General features: G+C 32.8%; 1 protein-coding gene across 3 annotated transcripts in view; it reads right to left on the bottom strand.

Annotated features, from left to right (window-relative positions):
- The window catches only part of LOC108722850 (pleckstrin homology domain-containing family G member 5), a 156,963-nt gene that overhangs the window by 82,560 nt on the left and 49,140 nt on the right, over positions 1-25,263 (bottom strand). For 2 of the 3 annotated variants that reach the window (XM_018448188.1, XM_018448187.1), the window contains exons 1-5: positions 20,084-20,449; positions 19,054-19,442; positions 15,919-16,009; positions 14,936-15,026; positions 10,123-10,213 (exon numbers count right to left, since the gene is read on the bottom strand). In XM_018448188.1, coding sequence (XP_018303690.1) covers positions 10,123-10,213; positions 14,936-15,026; positions 15,919-16,009; positions 19,054-19,442; positions 20,084-20,225 — 804 coding nt within the window. In that variant the 5' untranslated portion in view covers positions 20,226-20,449. Of the gene's footprint in view, positions 1-10,122; positions 10,214-14,935; positions 15,027-15,918; positions 16,010-19,053; positions 19,443-20,083; positions 20,450-25,263 lie in introns of those variants that run through there. The other variant, XM_018448189.1, reaches the window with a different exon arrangement.

Genomic DNA, 25,263 nt, shown 5'->3' on the forward strand with positions numbered 1-25,263 from the left:
GTAAATATCACATTATTAAATTCTAATAGATATGCGGTGATCACGCTGGTTATTCGTGAATGAGCGTTTGCGTATAAAACGATACGATAAACATAGACTGTAAAATGATAACTTTTCATTAGAAATATTGCCTATAAAAGTTTATAAAAACGTTATAAATATAAAGTCCATGTAGACAAATATTTATATCAATATTCAATTAAAAGTTTAGACATGATCAAGGTTTTTTTAAAAAGTTTCTGCCAAAATTGTATAAAAACGATATTTTGTGAAATTAACAGCGAGTGCACAATTTTCGAGAATTTGGAGAGATAACAATTAAAATTTGTTTTTGCCACCTACCATCTCCATTTCATTAATTTGAAACCTTTATAATATTTCGATATATATGGCGAGCAATATGATGCGGTTTTTCAATAATCATCACCCAATTGTTTCAATCAATATCTTCCCTGCTGAATAGGAGACTTGATTTTCAGTACAGTGAATCAGGCGCGCTCAAGCAAACATAAACGAGAATTTACCTTCGATTTTCGTCGACGATGACATTCTGGCAGTGGAGCGTTTCCGTTTCGTCCAGTAATTTTCTCTCGTAACGGGACTTCCTTCTCAGAATTCGCTTACCCGAGCTATTCAATTCTTACTCCCGAAACAGCGTGCGCATTTCCATATGTCGCGATACTCGCGTATTATTTGTCCTATAAATTTTATTTTCTGTGTTGACTTTTCTTCCGTACGATCGAATTTCTTATCGTATTTGTTATACACCGAAATTATTCTGCCATATTTTGTAAATCGAGATTAAATGGATTGCTTGATAATTCTCGACTAAGAAGATTCTGAGTAAATTTTCTCAGAATTTCTACTGAAATTTCCTTCCCTCTCTGTTGACTCTTTCACCCCTTTATCTTCTTTCCCAACAAGATCGACTTTTCTGAAATTTCGCTCGCACAATCTTTCCTCAATTCTATGTCGACTCACTCGACGACCATGTGGTCAGTATCCCGCGAAGATTTTCGATTTTAAGCTTTCTTTCGTTTCGTGGCTGATCCGCTGGTCTTATTCAGCTTCACACGGGGACGAGGGCGGCGTCGGTCCTACCGGTATTAGGTCGCGCGTCGCACTGAAGGGAGAACTCGATAGGAGAGCGTGGTTCTCCTCGGCCGATATTTCGAACGCAGCCACCTACCCCGCCGGCCGGTCGGCTCCACGGTAAGGGGATGCGCGAGCGTCGCTGGAAATCCACCCCCTCATTCTCATGAGTGAGTGCAAGCAGACTGCCAAGGACAACGCGCCGCGCTACTCCGCTTGAACGCATCGCGCGTATCTGTTTACTGTTATTACATTAGGATCTATGTAGGTCTTCTGGAAATCGAAACAAAGCTCTTCAATAGGCGGAACGACATCTATCTGTTTACCATAGCTCCTTTTTCTTCCATGTATATACCTATACACTTAGTGTTTTTGTACAAGGTTGTCATAAATTCTTCATTCTAAAATTCTATAACTTTTTCCTAATTTATAGACAAAATTTCTTAATTTTCTCCGACTTTTAACAATATTTAAAAATTTTTGATATTTTTGTCTTGATTTGGACTATCAAATGTTTTGTCTTGGATTATCAACTATTTTATTGAGGAATCAATTTAACATAATAATGTAAATTACTATTATTACTGACACTGCTTGTATTTTTATTTGTTAAGTCGGTAGTAATTAAAAATTCAAAAATGTGTGATGTATATTTATTATACTTCTTTAAAGCTAAAAATTTGGATTTTTTGCAAAATTTTACAAAATTCTTTGACTTCTCCCTGACCGTTTTCAATTCTCTGATTCCCTGATTCCAGTTTTATAGCAATTCTGTTATATTCTCTGTTCTGTCAAAGAGCGTATACGTGGTTCCCATAAACATAAAATTATTAAATTAGCAGACAAGATGAATTTTGCAATGCGTACAGATTAAATCTTTCTCGAGTTATATGAAAACTTACTCCAAATATAGACAAAATTTACTGGAAATTTTGCAGTACGGTACAGATAAAATCTTTCTCGAGTTACGTAAAAACTTGCTTCGAATCAATGTCCTCCAACTTGTATTACTTTTGGCCTCATCCCAATAACCTTTTTTCCAATATTTCAAAAATAAAGTGCTTCCTCTACAGTTTCAATTGCAATCCATTTTTATACGTAACTCGCGATATAACAAAACATTTATCGCACGAAGCAAGACTTTTTCTAGAGAATATTTCATTTATTTAACATAGAGGGCAATTAAAACGTGCGATTGTGTCGAAACGGTGCGTTTCATTCAAATATCATTAAAAAGAGATATCTTTGTAATGTGGCCTAAAAAATTAATATCCATCGACGTCTCTTTCATACGAATATCTCATGTATTATTCCTTTCAACCCATTTTTCCGCTTTCCATATTACAGTAAAAACCACAAAGCAAAGTAAAATCGTTTGTCGAAGGAATTATCGGAGGATACTGCGTTTTGTAAAATGTAATGCTACACCGTGTCATGTAACATTACAGTTACGGCGCGTTTCTCTTACTATCTCAATTTTACATCAAAGCACTGCCCGTGGCTTTGGTTAACAACGACCAGTATCGCTCTTATCCGTCCACGGTCTGTATAATCCATTCTCGTTGGTGGTTACCATGGTGGTAACGCTAGGAACATATACGCGTTGGAGGCGCGTTGTAATCCTTTGTCTGTGCTTGACGAGTACGATAATACGACAGTGAAGCCGATAGGACTTTAACCGCAATTTTTGCAAAAGAAATCAGAAGCAAACTCAATCGGGATAATTATCTAAATGTTAAAATAAATGGGAGATACTGATATTTTTCAATAATACAATCCTTAAATACTTTTTCAATAATTAATTTCGCGAACAAATATAACATTACTAATGCAACATTTCATTCTAAACATATAGAAAGAACTTTTTGTTCACATTTACCATTTGTTCATTAAAAGATATTTGCTACAAAATTATTATGTAAAAAAGTTGCGTTTTCATAAAATTCCCCAGATTTTTGATAATTTTAAATTTTATATTCGAATTTAACAGATGCAATAATATAAAGATAGACTTTTTTCCTAAGTTTTAGCCCTAAAGTGCCACCTTCCTTTGCAATTTCTTCATCAATTTAACGAGCACGAAAAGCAATAAAATCATGCGATTTTGGTTCGAATGTTTTTAATCAGATTATATACATACGTTGTATATGCATTTTGAAATTTTTATCCTCTTATGTCTCAATAAATCGTGTTTGATTCACTTACTCAACTGGAGCGATTTTACAAGAAGAAATACGTATTCGCTTTTATTGCATGCATTGGCAAATATTGTAGGTACATGGCAAAGCGCAAAACGCAATTATGTTCTACCTCGGTTAAATGGTAACTTGATTCAAGTGACCGGCTGCATGTAATCTCACTCTGTGTGTTAAAGTTTGCATAAAGAGATGAAGGTGATCTTTTGTGTCTCTAAACAGAAGTGATGAAAAGTTACGCAAAAGTTTTACTTTGCCTATGTATTTGTTGATTATTCAACGGTAAGAATGTCTATGAATCGCGCTTTTAAAATGCATCGATCTAATCTTACAGTTAAATCAATATTAAAAGAATACACAAACAAATCTTAATTTAAATACTTTTTACATTTTTTTAAATATTTTTCACTCTGTATCCTCTACTTTTTCTACTGAAAATTTCAATAGAAAAAATAGAGGATATATATATACACACACACACACACACACACACAGAATGAAATAGAAAAAGAAATAAAAAAACTGCTATTCTTACCAACATTGCTTTTTATTCTACGTTATCTACATACAGTTCTCGCGTAATATTGCTGCATTAAATGTGTTAAGCTTAACAAAATAAAAGAAAATATTTTTCGAACGTAGAATGCGTTTAATTAAAATAATCATACGCCAGGTATTCCGGATAATAAGCCACGATGCTATTGTAACTCATCAAAGAAGTCTCTCGAGTCTCTAAACAGTCAAATTGAATGTGAAACTCAAATGCGTCACCCAATGCAAAATTTCTTTATGATCGAACGAAGGGTGGAGCCATCCCCCCAAGGAAAGTTCGTGCTCATGCCAATAATCATAAATTTTATATCGCTCCTTCGCACAGCGGCCTAGATTAATTTTATAAAAGAAGAATATTCTAAATTCTCTGAAGTCCTCAAGATTTTCCTATTCGTTTTTTATTCGATTATTTGAATATTTCATATTGCTATAAATCTTTTAAAGTTATAAACTGCAATACGACAGATATTATTAATTCTGTTTATGATGCAGGAAATTTTACATCTTTCAAGAAGATGCGTTTATTGGACGTCATTACTTATAATATTTAAAAATAGAACATCTTATTTATGTTTTAGATAAAAAAAATGTCTTTTATTCATGATATTGTTAAAATGCAGTACTTTTGTGTTATATTATAAATGGCTATTGTGCAACATTATAAAAAATATTTCTAATTATTGAATAAAAAATTAAAAAAGTAAATTTAATAAAAAATTAATTAAATATAAATATAGATAGTAAAAATAAACAATAAATTTGTGTAATAAAATAATCACATATGTTGCAGAAATAATTCTTTTTAAGAAAATTAAAACTATACAGAAATTAAAACTTCATGTTTTTTTAAAAATAATTTTTCTATAATCTTTGTTGTATATATGTCACAGTTAAAATTTTAATTCAGTGAATGTATAATACATTTACCGTAGTCTGCTGTAGTCAATGTATACATTTACTAAAGTTAACACTTTAATTATAGCCATGTACATAAATATAAATATTTCTTTTATCAAATTTATTCTTTTTTCTGTTTGTGCATTCATTGAGAAATCCTGCACTGCATGACTTCCAAGATATTTCCGCGTGGGTTCGCCCACGCTTGCAATTCGATCCCGGAGCAAGCATCTTCAAATGATAGCGACCGAGCGAAGAATGACAAAGCTCACGGTGATAACAAATCGAGCATCTGTCATTTATCGAAATTATAGTATAATTACGACAATAATGTTGCAGATGTTTGTATCGCGTGTAACAGGTAAAATATACAGCTGCGTCTATAAAATGTACTAGAATTTCTCTTATTCTTATTTATCTTTGAAATTATCTTAAATTAAAAGCGTATTAAAGTAAAGCTCGTTTAATAAATGCAAAAATACAAGAGCGTCTATAATATTTTGGCTGTACAGTATCAGTTAAAAGTTAATTAATCAAAAAAACGAATATTAGCTAATATCATTAAAAAAATTTTATCGTTAATATAGACTCTGAAACTAACTGTACAAAACAAAACAACAATTATTTGGCTTTTAATAACTTATACAGCGCAATTACCATATTTTGTTGTAGTTTTATATAAATAATTTTTTTTAAAGAGTAAGTGAATTCAAATAAACTTTTATACAAATATTTATTAGAATTTTAATCGTATATATATAATAATAAATTTGATTTAATTCGTAATGCTACTTCTTCGAATTTGCCAATAACTACAAATAGCGAATTTACATGAGAATCAAAGCAAACAAAAAATTAAATAACTCAACTTTTAGCTGATATTGTACAACTAAAACATTAGACGTTCTTGTATTTCTGTATTTATCAAGCAAGCTTTATTTTAATATGCTTTTAAGACAATTCCAAAGATATCTCAAAGTGAGAGAAATTCTAATACAATCTTCAATAAGAGAATTGTGCTCAAATTTTACACAGATACTCAAACGTAATAATAAAACAATCTATGAAATTTTTATATTTTTATATTTTTTAATACTTTAAATTGTGTGACACACATTTTTAAGCTTATGAAATGTGATTGGTTACAACCTTTTAATATTTAAAATCTTTTTTCTAGATAAAGAGAACAACATTTTTTCTTACAATCGTTTTAAATCATCAATGACTGTTATTATATAAATATCAAAATATTCGTTGAGATTAAGAAATAATTGCTTTGTCATAAAGAAATATACGTGTCGCGCGAAGAGAGAAATCTCTTGACATATTACGTCTCGTTACTAGATAATGCTACCTGCCTCCGACGACGACAGGGAGAGATTTCCGTGAAGCAAATAGATACGATTTTGCGAGTGTTGCACAATACAAATGAATCCTAGCAAGAAGACGCATAATGCAAACGTTCTCTTTAAACGATTGTCTCCGTCACTAACTTTTCGCTTTTCCAACGTTGACAGCAAACGCTGGAGATAGAGCAATAATTGTCAATCCGGAATGAGTCGAGAAAGCCGTCGTTGTAATATCATTTAAGTAAGTCGCCAAGCAGAAGCACAATGGTTACGACTTAGCATTATGCAAGCACGTTTCAGCGAACGTTTACGCACACGGTTAAGACCCCCTAAACGACCAGTTATAAAAGGAATTTGCACACGCAAGTTACATCCTTTCGCTGCATTCATTCGCACCGTATTCGCAAATTGAACTTTCAATAATTTCGATCACAATGGCTGTGTTCAGCATAAAAATCAGCTTTGTAACTGTTGTAAAATTTTTTAATATGATTGTCCCCAGTTTCTCACTGGATATAAATATGGTATAGAAACCAATCATATTAAAGAAGCTTGAATATAACCAATAATAGTGATAGCATAATAGGGAGAGAAAAAGAGAAAAGCGAAAGTCTTCTCTTTTTCTTACTCTAATTCTTTACCGATGATCGTGATCGAACGGTAGGAAATACGTCTTTGCTGTAAGTCGCTCGCGTGATCGATGAAAAAAAAAGATGAAAAACCATTAGCGTGGTAAGACGTTAAGAATGCTTACTGCACAAATTTATGCCGCTATTAGACGGGATTAGGAGATACGACGAAGTCGCGGATAGACGATAAATCCTTCTTTCTTTCCTGTACCGCCCACGATGATTTGGTGTAACGTTAACGACCGACCGAGGAAACCGACCACGGTACGAGTCTGATCGATCGCGTTTAGTGGTAGCGGTCGCGTCGCGATCGGACGGGCAAGTGGTCGTGGTCGACGCAAAGGCCATTACTGACACGCAGTGGTTACGGTCGATGCGCGATCTGCCGCGAGGAATTGACGTAAGAGCTAAAGTGACCTTTCTTCGCGGCGTTCCGCTCATTGACGTGTTATTTGAGTCTTCCCCCTCGTCATTTCCCCCTTTGACCGATCATTTTTCTTTTGTTTCATTCTGTCGCCGAGAAGAATTTCTATCTGGTTATAAGTTACGTGATGAAATATCTCGTTTCACAGAACAGTAAACAAAAGTGCAGAATGCTGTATACTTATAATAAATTGAAATATTTTATAATCTTCAATTTAATATTCTATATCTTCAAAGAGATTAGCATTTTTTTTAGGTAAATCATTCATCTAAGTCAAAGTTTTTCAACCGGTGCAAAGGGTCTCCATGTGTGCCGCAAAAATTTTAGAAAAAGTAAACAGAAACGAAAAAAAATTTAGGAATAAGTAAAAAGCGAATATAGAACGTGAAGTAAAAAATATTTTGAAAAGAATATTTTGGGAAAATATTTTCAGAAATAAACTTTTGTACTATACTTCTGAATGTCGTGTTAGAGATGTTTATATAAGAAAATGCTTATGCTGAGCGCCGAACATGTGTATTCAATAATGTACTTCAATAAATTTGTCTCGTTATTTAATATGCCGTAAATTGGAAAAAGTTGAAAAACGCTAATCTAGATATTTATCATCAACGGCTTTTTGAATTTTCATTCCGAGAGCTAAGATAACAAATTTCATCATCGGAGGACCGCAATAATCCGAGCAAATTGCATGGCGTCGGAATGCTAACACCGAAAAGGAAAAGCCAGATGATGAATAGCGAAGTTACCGAACCAATAAAAATCACAGGAGGAGAGGAACGCGGTTGCCGCGCCTGGGAATAGAAAACATTTTCGGATGACACTTCTATTACAAGAACGCGAGGAATCCGTCCCTCCGGATACTCTGGGGGGCAAGAGAGCAAAGGAGGAAAGGGAAAGACCGGAATGACATGAAGAAACGAGAAATGGCAGATGGAGATTCTCGAGAGAGGCGTAGTAGCGGATTTGAGAGCACTGAAAACTTTGACACTGAAAGTAAAACTGCAGTCGAGAATCTGTAAACCTTTGCATTCCTTTGAGGAGAGATATTAACAAGGGAAGGCTCACAGAAATGGCCTTACTGATTTCATGATGAAATTTGACAGGATTATAAAATATGTTCCCTTGAATATAATTGTCCCCCTATTTTTTTGGGGGCGTAGATGATTAACTGTTTCCGAGATATTTCAATATAAAATTTAGCAGTGGCAATTCCTTTAGAGTTTATTAGAACGTTTATACTTGAGTATTTTTGTAGCGTAGTAGTGGAGACTCTCTAAAGCTTCAATTTATCCTAAAATCTGTTAAGGTACTCTCTAAATCTTTTGGAGTGAAAATTGAGCCTGTCTTGATAAAAGAATGAAAACTTCTCACTCTTGAACAAGAGTGGCAAATTTTCACTCTTTTGAAGTAAAATTTCCCTCTTCTGAAATGAAACTTTCTTCCTGAGAATGACTTTCACTCCAAAAGAGTGAAATCTTACTCATAAAGAGTGAAAATCTGCCACTCTTGTTCATGAAAGAAAATATTTTCACTCTTTTTTTCAAGACTGGCTCAATTTTCAATCTTTTGGAGTGAGATTTCATTCTAAAAAAGATTTAAGAGTAGTAATCCGTAGTCATTAAAATCGGTAAAAGCCAATTTCTCCCCTTAGAAATATGGAATATTTTACTCAACGTGGGACAGCGATAGCAAATTGTAGGAATCGCAAACAAATGGTGTGGATAGCAATAAATGCTAGATAAAGTATGAAAATAATTTTGTACAAAATAATGTAGGACACTGATTGTTAGAAAATGTACTTTTTGTAGCATTGCTCATCATACTTAAGATTCCTATGTAATTATATTGACAATCCAACAAAATTATTTTCAGATTTGTGTCTAGCTAAATTTTTAGATACTTCAGCAAAAATTCCGTGTAGGTGAATGCACCACTACGCGGGAATCGCGGCTACTTCCTTATGCTGCGGGTTTCATTCTTATTTCATCTCTTTTACCGAAGTCTTTCTTGCTCCTTCTCGCCCCAGCTGGCAGTAAATCTCGTGGTACTCGTCTATCGCTCTGAGTCCAAAGCTGTGAAATCTTCGCTTTATCTCCCGGACACCAACTCAATCGTGCACTTTTACATGTCTCGTCCGGATTCGCAGGCGGAATCGAATCTTGCATAAATGTAAAAAGGTATGACGTCACGGGAATCAGGGACCTTTGCTTATGAGATCATCAATTAACCTTTGTAATGTCGATCAATCGACCACTGCGATAATGGACCACGACGGTGGACGCGATGACAGTTTAATTAAGACGAATATTGTTTTTAATTAGAGGGACAATGTTTTCACCCCGAATACGAAGTCAGCTTTGGTAATTAAAAAAATCGATCTGTTTGAATTAAATGATTAAATAATAATAATAATAATAATTGTTAATAAGCTTATGTGAGCATTGCGTTAATTCCGTGTAAAAGCCTTTAACTCTTGCACTGAATGATTTGGAATAATAAACAGACCTTATTCATCATTATTATTTGAAAGCAGATTTTCTTTGATGGAAAAATATCAACTATCAATGATATATTATTTGCATAGATATAAATAAAGTTTTTTTGTTTAAATATAACTTGAACGTATAATAAATATGCAAATATCGTATGTAAATTTAATTTATATCAAACAAAATTATTTTACAAAAAAATACATTACTCAATATCTACATAGCATGCATATACAGTACAGCGTGCATGTACAGCATAAATATTAATTAGATATTTATAGAGAGAAAAATAATTATTTTCTTTTCAATAAATTTAATGAAGTTCATTATTATAGTTATTAAAGTTATTATTTATTTATTATTGAAGTTATTTATTGTAATATGCAGTGAATTATTATAAAAAACATCTTTTCAATTAATAAAATAAATGATATATTTAATTAATTAATTAATTTGACGGTAAATGAAAGGAAATGAAAGGAAAAGACTCACCAAATGCTGTTTGATAAAATTTCCTAACGGAGATAATTTTCGGACACTGGATCTGAAATTCCCTGGTCCGTTCCTGACCTGTTGCTCTCTTCTATAAAACAAAAATACATTGAATTAGTTAGATAAGCTCTCTTCCGGTCTTAATGTCAGGTTTAGAAAAAAAGGTAATCTAATATGGTTTAAAATATTTTACAAAAACGGGCAACAACAACCAAACAAATTTTCCAATCGTTTTAATCGTGAGAATATAAGTTCAAATAACATTTGCATTAACAATAATTTTCATTATATATTTGTTAATTTTGTTTAAATATTTATATTATTATTTGTTTTACATTTTTTATTTCGTAGGAAAATAGCACATGGAAAATAGCATTCATTTGTAAACCGCAAATCATCTTGGGAAATAGCATGATACTATTCTCGCAATAACAGAGTAAAAAGTGTACTTGAAATACGCTTCGTCTCAATATAGAAAGATTCTCGATTTCTAGAAAGTGATATCGGATTTTGTTAGAATTTTGATGCCACTAGTGACAAGTATCGATATATTTCCCCGTTTTTCTCTCCCCAACGAAGTTACCCTCGGATTTTCACTCTTTATTGTAGCCTCACAGAAAACCGATACAAATTCCTCAATGCCTCTTGCGTCGCAAAAGATAGCACCTTTACATTTGAATTTCGGGCGTAAGAATTGATATGCGTGAAATATATTATTGCAGTTATATTTAAATAGATAAAAATTTCACTTAAAATATTCTAAATTAAAATAAAACAATATTTGTGGTTCTAAGAATAAATCTTATATAAATAAAATACCTATGTAAATCACGAATAATTAATGTTAGTGCGTAAATTATACATTGATGAAGCGATGTATTTATAAATACAATTCGCAAGCAATTAAGATGTAGGTAAAAGCAGGGATTATGGAATAGCTTTTTTTAAATTAACATTGCTCCGATATAAAAATGAAGACTTTAAATTTATACAGAACTCTTGAGGAATATGTTAGCTACAACATCCAATAAATAAAAGTCGCCAAAATTTAAGTTCAACGTCAATATTAACAAAAGTCAAAAGTGAGAAAATGGGGGAGGGGTCTAAAAAATGGGATGTAATATGGAATACCGATGAAATTTTGACCATAATAATAAATAACACAATAAATGAAGTCCAAATTTGTTTATTTATATAAACTGATCAATTATAGAAAACTGTTCAATTTTTATTGTACAATAACGCAGAAAATATAATAGCGTTATTACAAACGTTATTACGCATGAACAATAAAGAATACAATTAAATCTTGAATCAAATTAAATTATGACGTACAATAAATATTAGCATCTAAAATAAACATTATTCACAAGAAGAATCAAAAAGTTATATTCTCAATCCTCGATGTATTCCATATTACCTGCATGTCGTCATGTAACAAACAAAGTCTTTCCGTAGCAATAAACAAGTTTGAAATAGCAATTAATCTGCATAATATTGTTCATGCAACATTATTAAAAGCGTCTGTGCAATATAAGCATTAAAAAAAACTTACCTTCAGTTTGTGAAGACACTTTTTAGAAAAAACTGCCAGATCTCCTGACGTAACGAAAATGAATAAATGTTAATTGTAGCAAAACGGTTGGTCGGACCGAGTTCATTGCTTGTTATGACATGTTTGGTAACAGTTGCAATAACTTTCAGCGATTGCAATGCCGCCAGATTGCAATGCTTTGTTTAAAAAATAAGCCATATTAGTAACCTATGCCATAATCTCTGCTTTTACTGCCCTACTTGATAAAGGAAGGTTAAAAATAAAAATGTAAGACATATGCGTAGTTACATTTTTATTCTTATTTCATTTAACAAATATATTTTAATTGCTTGCAAATTGTATTTATCATTTTATAAGTATATAATTTACGCATTATAACAATCGCGGAGGCTCACATTTTATTTGCATTAGATTTAAAATATTTTTCTTTGTCAACAAATATCACGAAATGAGTTTTGTTGTATTCTACCATCGGGATTATTATTTCGCTGCAAGCTTACTTTCCTTTTATGAATTTTCCAATGCTGTATGTAGAAATGCGTAATATCTAGGTATCCTTCCGAGATTTTGATGTTTACCAGAAAAACCAAATAGCTACGTCGCAACTTTCTCGTCGCAATATTCTCGTTGACGAAGTACCGGTTCGAATGTCGCGACTTAATTCAGTCCCTGCAAACATTGCTCAGCTCGTAGTAATTAATGCAGTCAGGTCTTTATCTCACAAAGGAAAGCGTCAACTCAGAGAATCGTAATAGCTCTGGTCTTAGAATGATGGACGTGCGAAGAAATGTTCCATTCGTGGAAATTTCATGACGAGATTCCATAGCTATCCTTCTATGGCTGCTTCCATTTCTTCACAAAAAGGCGTAAAACCAGAAATTCAGAAAGAAAAGTCGAGAAAGAAGAGGAAACGCAAAAGATAGAATGGAAATGTCGGTCACGATATTTTACGTTCTCAGTCTGCTCGTCAATGTGTGAGAAATTTATATAAAAATAAGCTACACTGTAAACTATGCATGTTTCTTTACATCATTCAGAAAGTGCTGATCATCACTTTTTTTTCCTATGTTCTTTGTAGTCGTCGAAAAAATACTATCAAGTAGATAACTGAGATAATTCCACAATAATTAAAAGAAATGAACAGCAGTATGTAATTCGTTAGGAGATTAACAATATAATTGTTCTAACAAGAAAACTGTCTTATCTGACATAAATACTTGTAGCTGTCGCAACGGTATTTGTGAAATTAGTTTTGTGATAAGAAACTAGCAAGAAGACCTAACATGATTAATCGAGTTGTTCGGTGAGTATCGATTTTCTATATCGCTCTGTTCTATAGGATACATTTTTTTTAAATTTTACTGGCAATAAATGTCAGGAGCAGACACAAAATACGACGATCGGTGAAATACGGGTGTATCGGTGGAGTACCCATGTGGAATATCAAAGAATAATGACTGAAAGTCGAAGCGCTGGTTGGAAAATAGCAGAAGAATACTGATGAGTCTCCAATCTTTCCTTCTTCTCGTTGTTAAAATAGTTCCGCTTCCCCTTGCTTATTTCCAATGTTAAAGGACAAAGTCCAATAATTGATAAAAAGATTAGCGAAAGTTTATGACTTTAGCATTATAGCAATATATATTTTATTTGCAGTGACATTTATTTTACGACTGTAAAAACAAATAAATTTTTCAGTATTTTTTCAGACGGATATAACTGTATACGTATAAGTGTAGCCGTAAAATAAAATAATTTGATTAGTCATTAGTACTGTTAGGAATTTTTGGACTATCGTGATTATTATGAATATCTGCATCTAATATATATTCCATATATTTTAAAATTTTTAATGTTTTTCTTTCTTAAAATCTACGATCTATAATTCGCGATCAAATTCGGAACAGAATTCTGTTTATAATTTTACGAGTAGTTTAACATGAAAAACATTTGAAGAAGTAAAATTCACACATGTACAAAACATATCAGGATACATATTTATATTTAGGATATGTGACACATAAAATTGTAAGTAGAATTTTATCTTGAATTTGGCCGCAAATTATAGATCGTTTAAAGTGGGCTTTACATTGTAATCATAAAATAAACTAACGCTGGCTGTCCTACTTTTAGGCTTAAACTGGCTTAAAGCATCGGTAGAACCGAGACGAATGGCAAGTATGTATGTAACAATGTGCCGCGCGATTTGGACTTTTGTTTTACGGGAACAAACTAAAATTGCTGCAGCGAGCGGTGGACTTGATTTACCGACGTACATACAAGCGACCATCTCGTAACCCGTGTCTCGATACTCCGTTGTACGTGCAGAAACATACACTTCTCCAGAAAAGCTATTCATTTTGCACAAACGGCGAGTTTGTTGGCGGAAAGAAGGGAGGAGAGCAATAGTTTTAAAAGTTACGCGTACGTGCAAATAAAAGAATTTTTTTATCAAACCAGCGCGATGAGATCTGCGTGACAGAAATTCTCGAAAATCGAAATGTGGACCTGGTCTAAACGAAACGCGGATCGTAAAATATGTGATACAATCCAATATATGAAATATTCCATGTATTTTAAAAAGAATTAACGTGAATTCTTTCAACTCTTTCGCGATTTCGTATTTTCGTTCTTCGAATCCATCGCCACTGACTACTCTCTGGCCCATGCTGTGATTTATCACAGACAGCGGTTTATTGACCTCCTTCTGTCTTTCTGCCCTTCTTTTCAATTGTAATTTATTATCCCGCCATCGAAACACTCGCGAAACAAGTATTCGTTTAAAGCCAACGGACGTTTTACGTTTTTCTTTTACTTCCGTTCACTGAAGGAATCACAACAAATTTTTAAAATCGACTATAGTTGCGAGTAATCAATCGATATAATCTTTCCCTTTCTTTTTAGATGTACGAAATACATAAATTCGAGAGAGGAAAGAATATAAAAACGATTGACAATTGTCATTTTATCAGTCAATCTTCAAATAGATTTAAATAAACTCGATATTCAGAAGATAAGAATTTAAAACAAGAATAATAAATTTGTAATGCATTTTTAGTCAGACGAGAGAAGAAAAAATATTTCGAAAATAATAGGACAGAATAGGACAGAATAAAATTTTACTAATGATCTATGGCTTTCGTAATTTCTTTTAGATATAGGAAAGTAGTAAAGTAGTAAGTAGTTAAATCATTATTAACGCCACAATTAATTATTGAAGACAAGCATGGCTGATGAGACGGACGAACGGATCATACTTACAGTGATAATTTCGTTTCATTATCATATGCGTCAATGGCAACGCGACTCAAAGCCGGAAGACTGCTTGCTTCACAGGGAGGATTGCTTAGATCTAAAATAAAATGAAAAAAGCTTTTTCAAAGAGCGACGTGTACTGCGTCTCGCTTATATAAATTTTACTAGGGGATATAAAGCTTAATTTTGTCTGAGAGCAGGATGTATAATCCTGGAAAAGGAATTAGAAAATTAAGCCTGCTCAACCTGACTTCTATGTCTTTATAAAATCTGGAAGACTTTTGTATCTCGTCGCGTATACTTCGCAATAATTAATCATTTTTTAGAAATTAACCGAACAATTAATCCTAAGCTCGACAATTACGGAAATGGATTTGAACATGTAATATAATATAAATAGAATAAACAGGACATGTAAAATATATAATTTTCGTTACATATATAGTTAAGTTATATTTAAAAGATAGGAGAAGACTGTCGAGCAAATAATTTCTTTCAAAACTGACCGCTCTCTCAATCAATATAATAATAATTATGTACAATTACAAATGAAATTTTAGATAAAAAATAAATCAAATAAAAGAAATAATCCTATATTCAGTCAAAGCATCAAAGTGGATCTTGATAATTGAATATTATCATATTTGCAAATCAAATTGGCAAATACATTTTTCAGTTCTACAAAAATTGCGCGCTAATTCGATTTGCTGGACTTAAAACGCAATTATAAACTGAAGCTAGAAATGACATCATAAATTACGTTGTTTGTCAATTTAATAATGATGCTAATAAGCATCTTAAAACACTGTGAAGAACTTAATTGTGAAAAATATCATTTCAGCCGGAATTCAAACGTGGATTTATCTCTTTCATGCGGACGTATGCATATGAACATTATCAACCAATAAGATCTTTTGATAGAAAATAGAATTATTTCTCTTATTTAAATAATATAATTGTTACGTAATAATAATAAACAATATAATCACCTATATTGGAGTGATAGTAATCGCTGTGTCGTCCGTAAGGAGATGCTAATGGATGTGACAAAGTATTCACCCTTCGTCTAAAATTAGTAGTCTGTAAAACAAATCAAAACGTCTCATGTAAATCCTATTTAATAGATCAATTGTATAGGTACATTCGGGAAAGATCATAAGGTCTTCCCGATTTCGATAAAAAATGTATAGAATGCTCGGAACGTATTTTCGTCCTTTTTCTGGATGAGATTAAGATTTGTGTTCTATTAGGAAGAAAGATCTAATATCGGTCATTAAGTTAAAAGCTTGCTTTTTATTCTCCTCCTTACGAAAAAAAATTCAAGTGTTTAAGTACATTAAATTGCATTTTCAATGCAAACACGAGTCGTATTATCAAGTAAGACTGGTGTAATCATAAAAAATAAATAACCGAATAAGATTTATTCTATGTGTACCTTCATTTATTTTTGTATCTTTATTATGATCTCTTTCCTTTTATAAGAATTTTAATGAGTACCAAGGTATTGTACTTATACCAACGTATTGTAATTATCGCAAAATTATAATTTTATATATATATGTATGTATGTATATGTATGTATGTATATGTGTGTATTTAGAAAAGTTCTTCTCTAAAAAAAGATTTGAAAAAATAAATATATAGAAGGAAAATTTACAAAAAAAATTAATAAACTTTGGCACCATTCAACAGTCGTCGTTGCCATTAATTCTCGATGTGGAAGCAGGATGAGTTTTTCGAGAGGAAAAAGCGTCTTTACGTGGTGTAAGAAAAAAAGAGAAAAAGAGGAAGAGAGAGAGATGGAGGATGGGGAGAGCGGAAGTCTCATTACGCAAATTTTTCATTAGCTATCTGCACATAAATAGCACTGTACCGTAAAAACCGCCTACTATTTTGTTAAGTAGACGCTTATTGCTTTTTCGATCAACTGCACAAAAATTAAAAATTTATTTTGCCATCAGCAATATTTAGCAACACTTTTACCCCGCAAATATCTATTAATGTATAATCATTAATGACAGCAAATTATTCATTGTCCGCTAATGTATGACTCATCTCATTCGTAAATACGAACAGATTGACCATATTACTCGCGTCAAATTGGCGATCGTTCGCAAAATGGTCGTGTGGCATTTTCGAGAATCTCTCTATAGAGAACAACGTACAAATCGTGACAATTATAAGGCTGTTTTAGGTCAATTAAATTGCGGATTCGTGAATAATCGCGCTGTTACGTGCATTAATGGAATTCTTGAGATATTCCTGTTCGTTGGATTGTAAAGTCAGTGAGTTTATCTCATGAACGTGTAATTGTTAGGCTTTCAGAGATCATCCAGCAGTCAAATAATCCGCAAGTCAAGTTGTCAATAAGACAGCGTAAGTTGGCGCTACGAACTATGTGCGCAAACCGCGATTGTATCATGTTAAACGTAGACACTGGTACGGATGCAAATAGGTTAAACGCTTAGCCGATTTCGCGTGCAAGATTTAGATCTGATTGTACCTAAAGCCGCGATTCAGGTGTTTGGATTCCTACAGAACAATAGTCCCGGTTAGAATCCGACGATATCGTCGAATACGCTTTCCTCGTGAAATCCTGGTTTACTAAAACGATTGAATCAGCCTTGAATAGTTGAATTCGGAATTCAAAAAGCAACCAACGTACTGACGTTCCACGGTTTTGGAACAATCTCTAAATCCGCCGTAAATCCGCAACTTACCGTTTTAATCTCGATTAATTAGACTTGATCCAAGAATAAAATAATAGAACATCAGTAAATTACAACAAGTATGTGTTCAAACTTCAATTTTTTTTTATGTCATCCTATTAATTTTCACGTAAAATTATGATTCGATAGTCACGCTAATCGATCATTTTTTTCGTTAGCAAAAACGTCTCATCACTTAAATTACCATCAGTGTTTTAACCGCCACATAAATCGATAGTCCCGATTCGTTCGTGCACGGCACGGATTCATACTGGAAGCTTCCGGCCAAAGTTTTCCTTACCTCCGTAAAGTTAGCGCCCCGTTTTTAGAATTTTTATATAACTGATAGTTCTGACCCGTGAAGAGAATTCTGTCAATTACGTCAAAATTCTGGCAAAATGCTAATTTTGCGTGCCTCTATTCTTTGTGAAATAAAAACATAAAAAAATTGAGAGAGAGAGAGAGAGAGAGAAAGAGAGATGGGATTTTCTGAAACTGGAAAATTTGATTCGGTGATTAGGTGAAAATATAGTCAGATTTTTCGTCAATTCCCGATGATACAAGGAGTCGCCGAGTCCGGTAAAAAGTTATAAATTGAGCGTGGCTTCTCCGGAGCACGAGGGGCGAGGGAGGAGGAAAAAATTCGCGGCGAGTAACAGGATACTGATAAAGACCGGTGGATGAAGCAAATAGAATCTCGTTAATCTCTCCGAACCAGTTTAACGAGACCTAAGCCCTGAATAGCACGCCTTTCGCGAGTTTCTAAAAGATAAGGATCGTGTTTAACCGTTAACTACGCCTCGATTAGACGATGATGTTTGAAATGTACCAGAAGATTTCGAAATTATCATGATTTTTTAAATTGAGCAAGAAAGAAAATAAAACAAATAAATATATATATATATATTTAGATTGGTATTCACAGTCTATTCTCAGTCTATTCAGTCTATTTAAAACCATCTTAAGAACAATCTTAAGATGTCATAAATCAGTCGCAGAATCGTATCTTAGCACCTTAAGATATTAGTTAAGATAATCTTGAAATAAGAGAACGGACTATAAATATCTTTTAAATAATATTTGCTAAATTCTCTCGAGAGCTACACGCGACGTTCATTATTTATGACGTTCGTGTTTACTTCGAAATTAACAATTTAAAATTCGAAATTCCTCGAGAATAATTCTCAAGAGAAAGAACTTTCAAAATTCGTTCGTGACGAATACTATCTTACTCTCCCAATATTATTTATGATTCTTGCTGTCGGTTGTATTTCTTTAAAATATATCTTTCAGAAAATAAGAAACAATTGTGGATTTAAGGTATACATTTTTAATCGCGTACAATGATTCTTTAGAGAGTTAATAAATACTTTACGTTCTCAGATTTTTTTTCTAAGGACAGCGAGAAATCCTTACAGGATACTTCTCCATCAGACTGTGCGTCCTGGTGACTTGGGTCACCCTGCCATCGAAGACCTCGGAGGCGCTCGCCCTCTTGCAATCGGCATCGACCTCATCCTCCGCTAACGAACTGAGAGTGCTGAGACTGTTGTACCACTGCACGCTGCTGGTCCTGTAGGGTTGCCTCGAAGGCTCGTGGCTGCGATGAAGGTCCTTGCTAAAGCTCATACTACGCCTGATCGGCTGCAGGCTATGGTTTATCACCGCCGGTAACTCGGCACTCCTTCTCAACAGAGCGCCGAATTTCCGACGGAACGACGAATGCCGTTCGAGCTTCTCGCTTGAATTGTCCGCATCCTTCAACGAGGTTTCCTTCAACGACGATCTCTTGACGTTGAAGGATTCTTGAGAGATATACGACAATATTAACGATCGAAACTGCCTTCTTCAATCTTATATGTTGCAAAATAGCTCAAAACACACGCTTTTCTATTCAGGCCCTAATTATGTATACTTAGGGGTTGAAAAATAACATTTTATTCCTATTAAATAATATCGAAACAATTTTGAGCCTTTAAACATATCTTTAGCCCGTGAATTTACTAAAATGTAATTTTAAATATTTTTATCAAAATAAAATAATTTATCGATTTTTACTAAAATTGTTTGCAATTTTATTATTTAATTTTAACTTATTTAGATTAAGAGCTAACTAATAATTATTTATTTTAATATTTAACTTCAATTCATTATCCTTGAATTTAGAAAAATTTCAAATTATTTTTTCCAAAAAAATTTAGAAACTTATTTTGATATTGATTTTGATTTTGATTATTATTAGTTATCTTCGTCGAGAAATACTCCCTTTGGCAGTATTCTTTAACGGCGTCACATTGTTCGATCTCTGATAATACAGACGCGGCTAACGTAAGCAATTACTTTTCCGACAGTTCCAACGTTTGATGGAAGGCAACGTTAATCAAAGATAATGTTTTTCGTATCAAGAATTTTTCAAAAAGCGATTAATATCCAGCGTTCTGCGCACCTGCTTCTGATTTCGCTTGCTTGCATTCCTTTGTGGGGTGTCCCAACTGCGTCGCACTTGCGCTCTCATCACTGTAATTTGTTGCTTTGTGGCTCGACTTGCTCTTTTTCAAGGACCTTTTCGCTTCCTTCTTCAGTGTCATCTTTCCCAGTTAAATTTCACACCAACATCGACCGCTTAGACACTCACACTCAACGACATTACGCACGTCACACGATGTGAATGACGATTTGTTTATTTTCACTCGATGACCGAGTCATATAACTTTCCGTCTCACAGAATCAACACGTCTTAGTCGTAATTTGCACATACATGCACATTCATACGGCAAACTGTGTCGTTAAACGGTATCACCCCGATAACATGCTATCGTTGCAGCAAGAACGATATGTATCGTTAAGATCGCGTCATTCACGCCTTTTTGCTTTCCGTGTATTTAGCGAAACCTGGAAGTTAAGATAAAATCGATCGCATCAGAAGTTGAGAACTTTCTTAACCGCCTTTAAGCCGCTGATCCGATTTACGACCTCATATCTGCTACTGTTTTTTTTAAATGCTTTCCTACTATATTTTTAGTCGATACATCGCGCAATATTGCGGAATTGAACTCGTGCTTCTTTTATGAAATGGAAAATACTTCCGTTCTATAGCGTTGTTTTTTTGGATTTCACGAAAGTTTCTTAGATTCTCAATGTTTATATAGAAAAGAAAAGAAAATTATTCTGTCTTAACGTTAAATAGAAGAATTATAACGAAAATTACAGTTATTATATGTAGCAAGAAAATTTTTCTGTTTATCAAGAGAAAACTCATACGACTCATTCTTCACTATTGCCCTCGTTATCATCATTATGTTCATAATTTATCTGTTAGTTTCAATCGAGTGACCAATTACCGAAACAAGACTTACTACTCCAATAGAAGGCCTCGCTTATCGCGACGAAATAAAAGGTCGACGTTTGCTTCATTATATCAAATAAAACATAATTCCAATATTATCACAAATATACGATTTCTTTTAAAAAATTAATTTTAATTTTAGGAAAGAAACATTTCTATATTTATATATGCAAAATTAAGTCAATCCAATTGCTTGCTAATTGCTTGAAAAGCTATTTCAATTTCAAAAATAAAAAATTTATGTCTTTACAACAGAAATGTATTTCTATTCATTTTTTTATTCATTTTCTTAAAGTGCTAAAAAATTTTATCTCGATAATTCGCAGTATATTTATTATTATCTTTCGTACGTCCTGTCATTAGATGTGACAAGACAGCACTCAATTATACCCCATAAAATTAACGCGTCACGCGTTATAATAACTGCTAACAGTCGTTTTGCTATTTTAAACATCAAGATATTTCCACACGTTATTTAATTTCGTCAACGTTCCACTTATTTCCTCTTTCATAGTCAATTTATCTCAACAATACTTTTGGGAACAAAAAAGTAATATTACTATATTATAAAAGAATAACCTCGAGAATAACTTCATCGCGTTGCTATGATTTTTATAGTTGAGTCATCGTATTTATTCATAATTCATATAAAACTGAAATATTTTTAATTATAATTGATGCAATATATTTTACGAGACATTTATCGCTTTCAAATTTTCGTAATTATCATTTTTTTGTCTGCCATCAGTAGATCCTTATCAAGTTTCATTCTTTTGTACTCGCGTGTGCACGCTTTAGATTTTCTGCTTAAATACCGTCTACGAATACAGCCATAGTAGTCAGCGTTGATTATCATGCGCTTTAATTATATCCCGCACCGTACCTTTGCTGCATTCCTTCCGACTCTGCGAAACATAATTCGCGTCGCATCTAACATTAGCATGATCACGGCTGAATTGCGCGGTCGAATCCCGTATCTGGAGCGCGTAATTTACGCGCCTCACACGCCCGTGTATGCAATATCGCGGCATTATCGCGAGAAAACGGATTATAAGATCGCGGTTAATCCCAACCCGCGATAAGCCCGCACAAACTGCACTCCGTTTATCACGCGGTGCCGCACGACAGGTTCACGGACTGCACGCGATAATAACGGGTTGCAACGGCACGGTGACTAATTATTAATTAATTTATCTATTTACTCTATATTAAAAGAAACGCACTGATTAAAATGGAAGTAACGAGTAAATGTAATGGATAAATGTAATGCACAATGGTTGAGGCATCAGCAATGATGCTGCTACAAAATCCATACTGAAAGAACGGTTTCACTGAGGTGTTTAAAAATTTATTTCGAATTGGCTAAGAACACTCGCCCCGGAAAATCGAAAGATCTCAAGTTCGAACCCTGACTGAAGTAATATTTTTCGCAATAATTAACTTTCTTTTTTTTTCCTTCTTTCTTTCTAATTTAATTTAGGGGAGGGATTATTAGCGTTTCAGACTAATTGGTTGAAAGTTCAAATGTTATCAGCACGCAATTATTTCTGAAATAAATTTTATTTAATAAAGAATATATAATGTATTATTCTAATAATATCTAACTTTGACCGATCAAGGCGGTCTCTATCTCTATGTAATTTAGTTAAATACAGAGATCTGAAAATAGTTTTTTTATTGAACTATCAAAATTATTATGTAGAACATTCAAACTGGTTATTATAAAATGTCAAAACTTTTTGCAGCGTTACTCGTCATGCTTGAGACTTACGTAATTATGATCCAATAAAATTATTTTTAGATCTGTATCTACTTAAATTTTTAGATGTTTCGGTATAATCGTTCTTTCCGTGCATCAGAAATGACAAATGATAAAACTACATGATAATAAATCAACGAGATAACTACGTATAACTTGAAAACAATAGTACGGTAATAATAATAAAAAATTAAGATATGAGTAATTATTGTGATTATTGTAACTAATTATTGTAATATATAATTGTATAATAATAAAGCGTGAAATCTTAGATGTTACCGTTTAATGCACTCGAATGCCAGCCGGCCGTGTCTTCGATAAATATTTGTCGACATTACTTTGCGTTTAATCGCAAATCGCGCCTAATCGCAACGATCAAATCGCATCAGGGATATGACTTGCTCGGACTAATTTCGCGCGAACGGTATCTACAATAAAATTCCTTCGACGTTTGTGTGACGCATGAGTATTTTAGAACGTTGGACATGTCTTTCCTTTCATTTTTATTTACCGTGCGTATTAAACCCACTAAACGACCTATAATTCGTTTCAGATTTCGAAATTCTGTTTATAATTTTAAATAACGTATATTTTGATGTATGCTTTATTGTACTTTAATGTTTATTTTATATATGTACATGTTTTTCCGATTTTTTAAATGTTACTTTTATATATATATATATATATAATTACAGTATATCACATAAAATTATAATTAGAATTTTACCCCTTTTAACGCCAATAATAAATCTCTAAAATGGATTTGAAATACCGAAGATAAGTTCAATGTCACTTTCATTATTATCTTTTACATTTCCTGTTTTCTTAAACACACAATTTATCTTTTCCAAGTAAAAAAAAATTAACAATTGTAAACGCATTGTAATTACTAGAATAAAATATATTTAGATATTTTTCTTTCTGTTTGTCGCAAACATCTGTTTATAAGCCGTGTTCTCTACAACAATAAGTATGGGAATATATATTTTCCAAGAATCAGTGGAGATAATACATTATCACGCGATTGTCACATGTATCATGAAATTATACGTTATGCGTTACATAACGATTTTTTCTGTTATTGCGCCAAGCCTATAAGATTAGATGGATACAATAGAATGTACAGCAGATAGTAAAAAACGTAGTTTTAAAATTGAATTATCAATATGGTTTACGATTGATTCAACTTGCGAGTTAAAACAGACGAGCGCAAAATGTGATTTTAATTGACAGAACGTGACGTTCAGCTCTTTCTTGTGAGCACCCGTATAAAAGTGTAAGCCTACGCAGCAAAATTTTGACGAGCACTATTTCGGAATCAATTAGAGATGAGCCGCCGGAACAGCAATTTGACACATACTGACTCAAAACTAATACGAAATTGAATTCATTAATTCGATAGCCATCTGCGGATTCGTACAATTAATATGTATGCGATAAAAAGGTTCAATTTAAAAAGCCATTCGGCTAGCAAACGTGTAGCGTGTGATAGTTTTTCTACAATGTATATTCCTTTTAATAATTCTAGACTGCCATGGAAAATTGAAAATTTCGTCGCTTTGAAAATAAAGTAAACAACTAGATGTAATTTTTTAAATTACTGGTTATTAGAATGATTTTTTGAAAAAAAACTTTTCAATAATTTAAAAAAAAGTGTATTTTGATGTACGTGCTTATTATACAGGGTATCTTCAAATTCGCAACTCAAAATACTATGACAAAATAATTTCCGAGAAATTTAGTAAAAAAACTTATTTATTTTAATTATTTAAATTTATTTTAAGCAGTTTAGTTTTAATACAAGGCCAATTACAGACGATGTTCATGTGGTCACCTGTCCATAAATTGCACGTGCGGTAATATTATAATAGTAAGCACTTTAATGCGCTCATTAATATTCGCAGGTGACTATTTAAACGTAGTCTGTAATTATACGCTTGTATCTAAAAAATCTACTTAAAATAAAAATTTACAAATAACTTTTTATTTAATTTTTCAAGAATTTTCTTGCTATTACATTGAGAAAAACTTCTAGTTGAAAATAAATGAACCAGAAGATTCTAATATGTATTAAACAGAATTCTGATTATTTCAACTACAATCATAATATTAGAATCAACCATAAAATTTTGATTGATCCATTTTCAACCAGAATTCCAATTAAAGCAAATTAGATTCTTTTTCCAGTATAAATATAGTATTTTGAGTCGCGAATTTCGGGACTATATATTTTTTAAATACATGCATATTTCTGATTTTTTAGATGTTTTAGTCATATTACACGTCACATAAAATTCTAACTAAAATTTATTTTATTCCGGATTCTATAATTACTAAATTACCGTATCATTTTGCGACACTCGGTTATTTGACCTCAATAATTATCGATACTAACTTGACACAAACGGCCACAAGTTGAGATCCGCGCGTTTCACCAGTATAATTCCGTCAATTAAAGTTTCTCTTTCGTCGCGGAGTCGATCGGGTTGTTAAGTCGGCCAAGGTTACGGTTTATCGACAA

Source organism: Mycetomoellerius zeteki, unplaced genomic scaffold (assembly GCF_001594055.1).
Source record: "Mycetomoellerius zeteki isolate Tzet28-1 unplaced genomic scaffold, Tzet1.0 scaffold220, whole genome shotgun sequence".
In the NCBI taxonomy this organism is placed as follows: Eukaryota; Metazoa; Arthropoda; class Insecta; order Hymenoptera; family Formicidae; genus Mycetomoellerius; species Mycetomoellerius zeteki.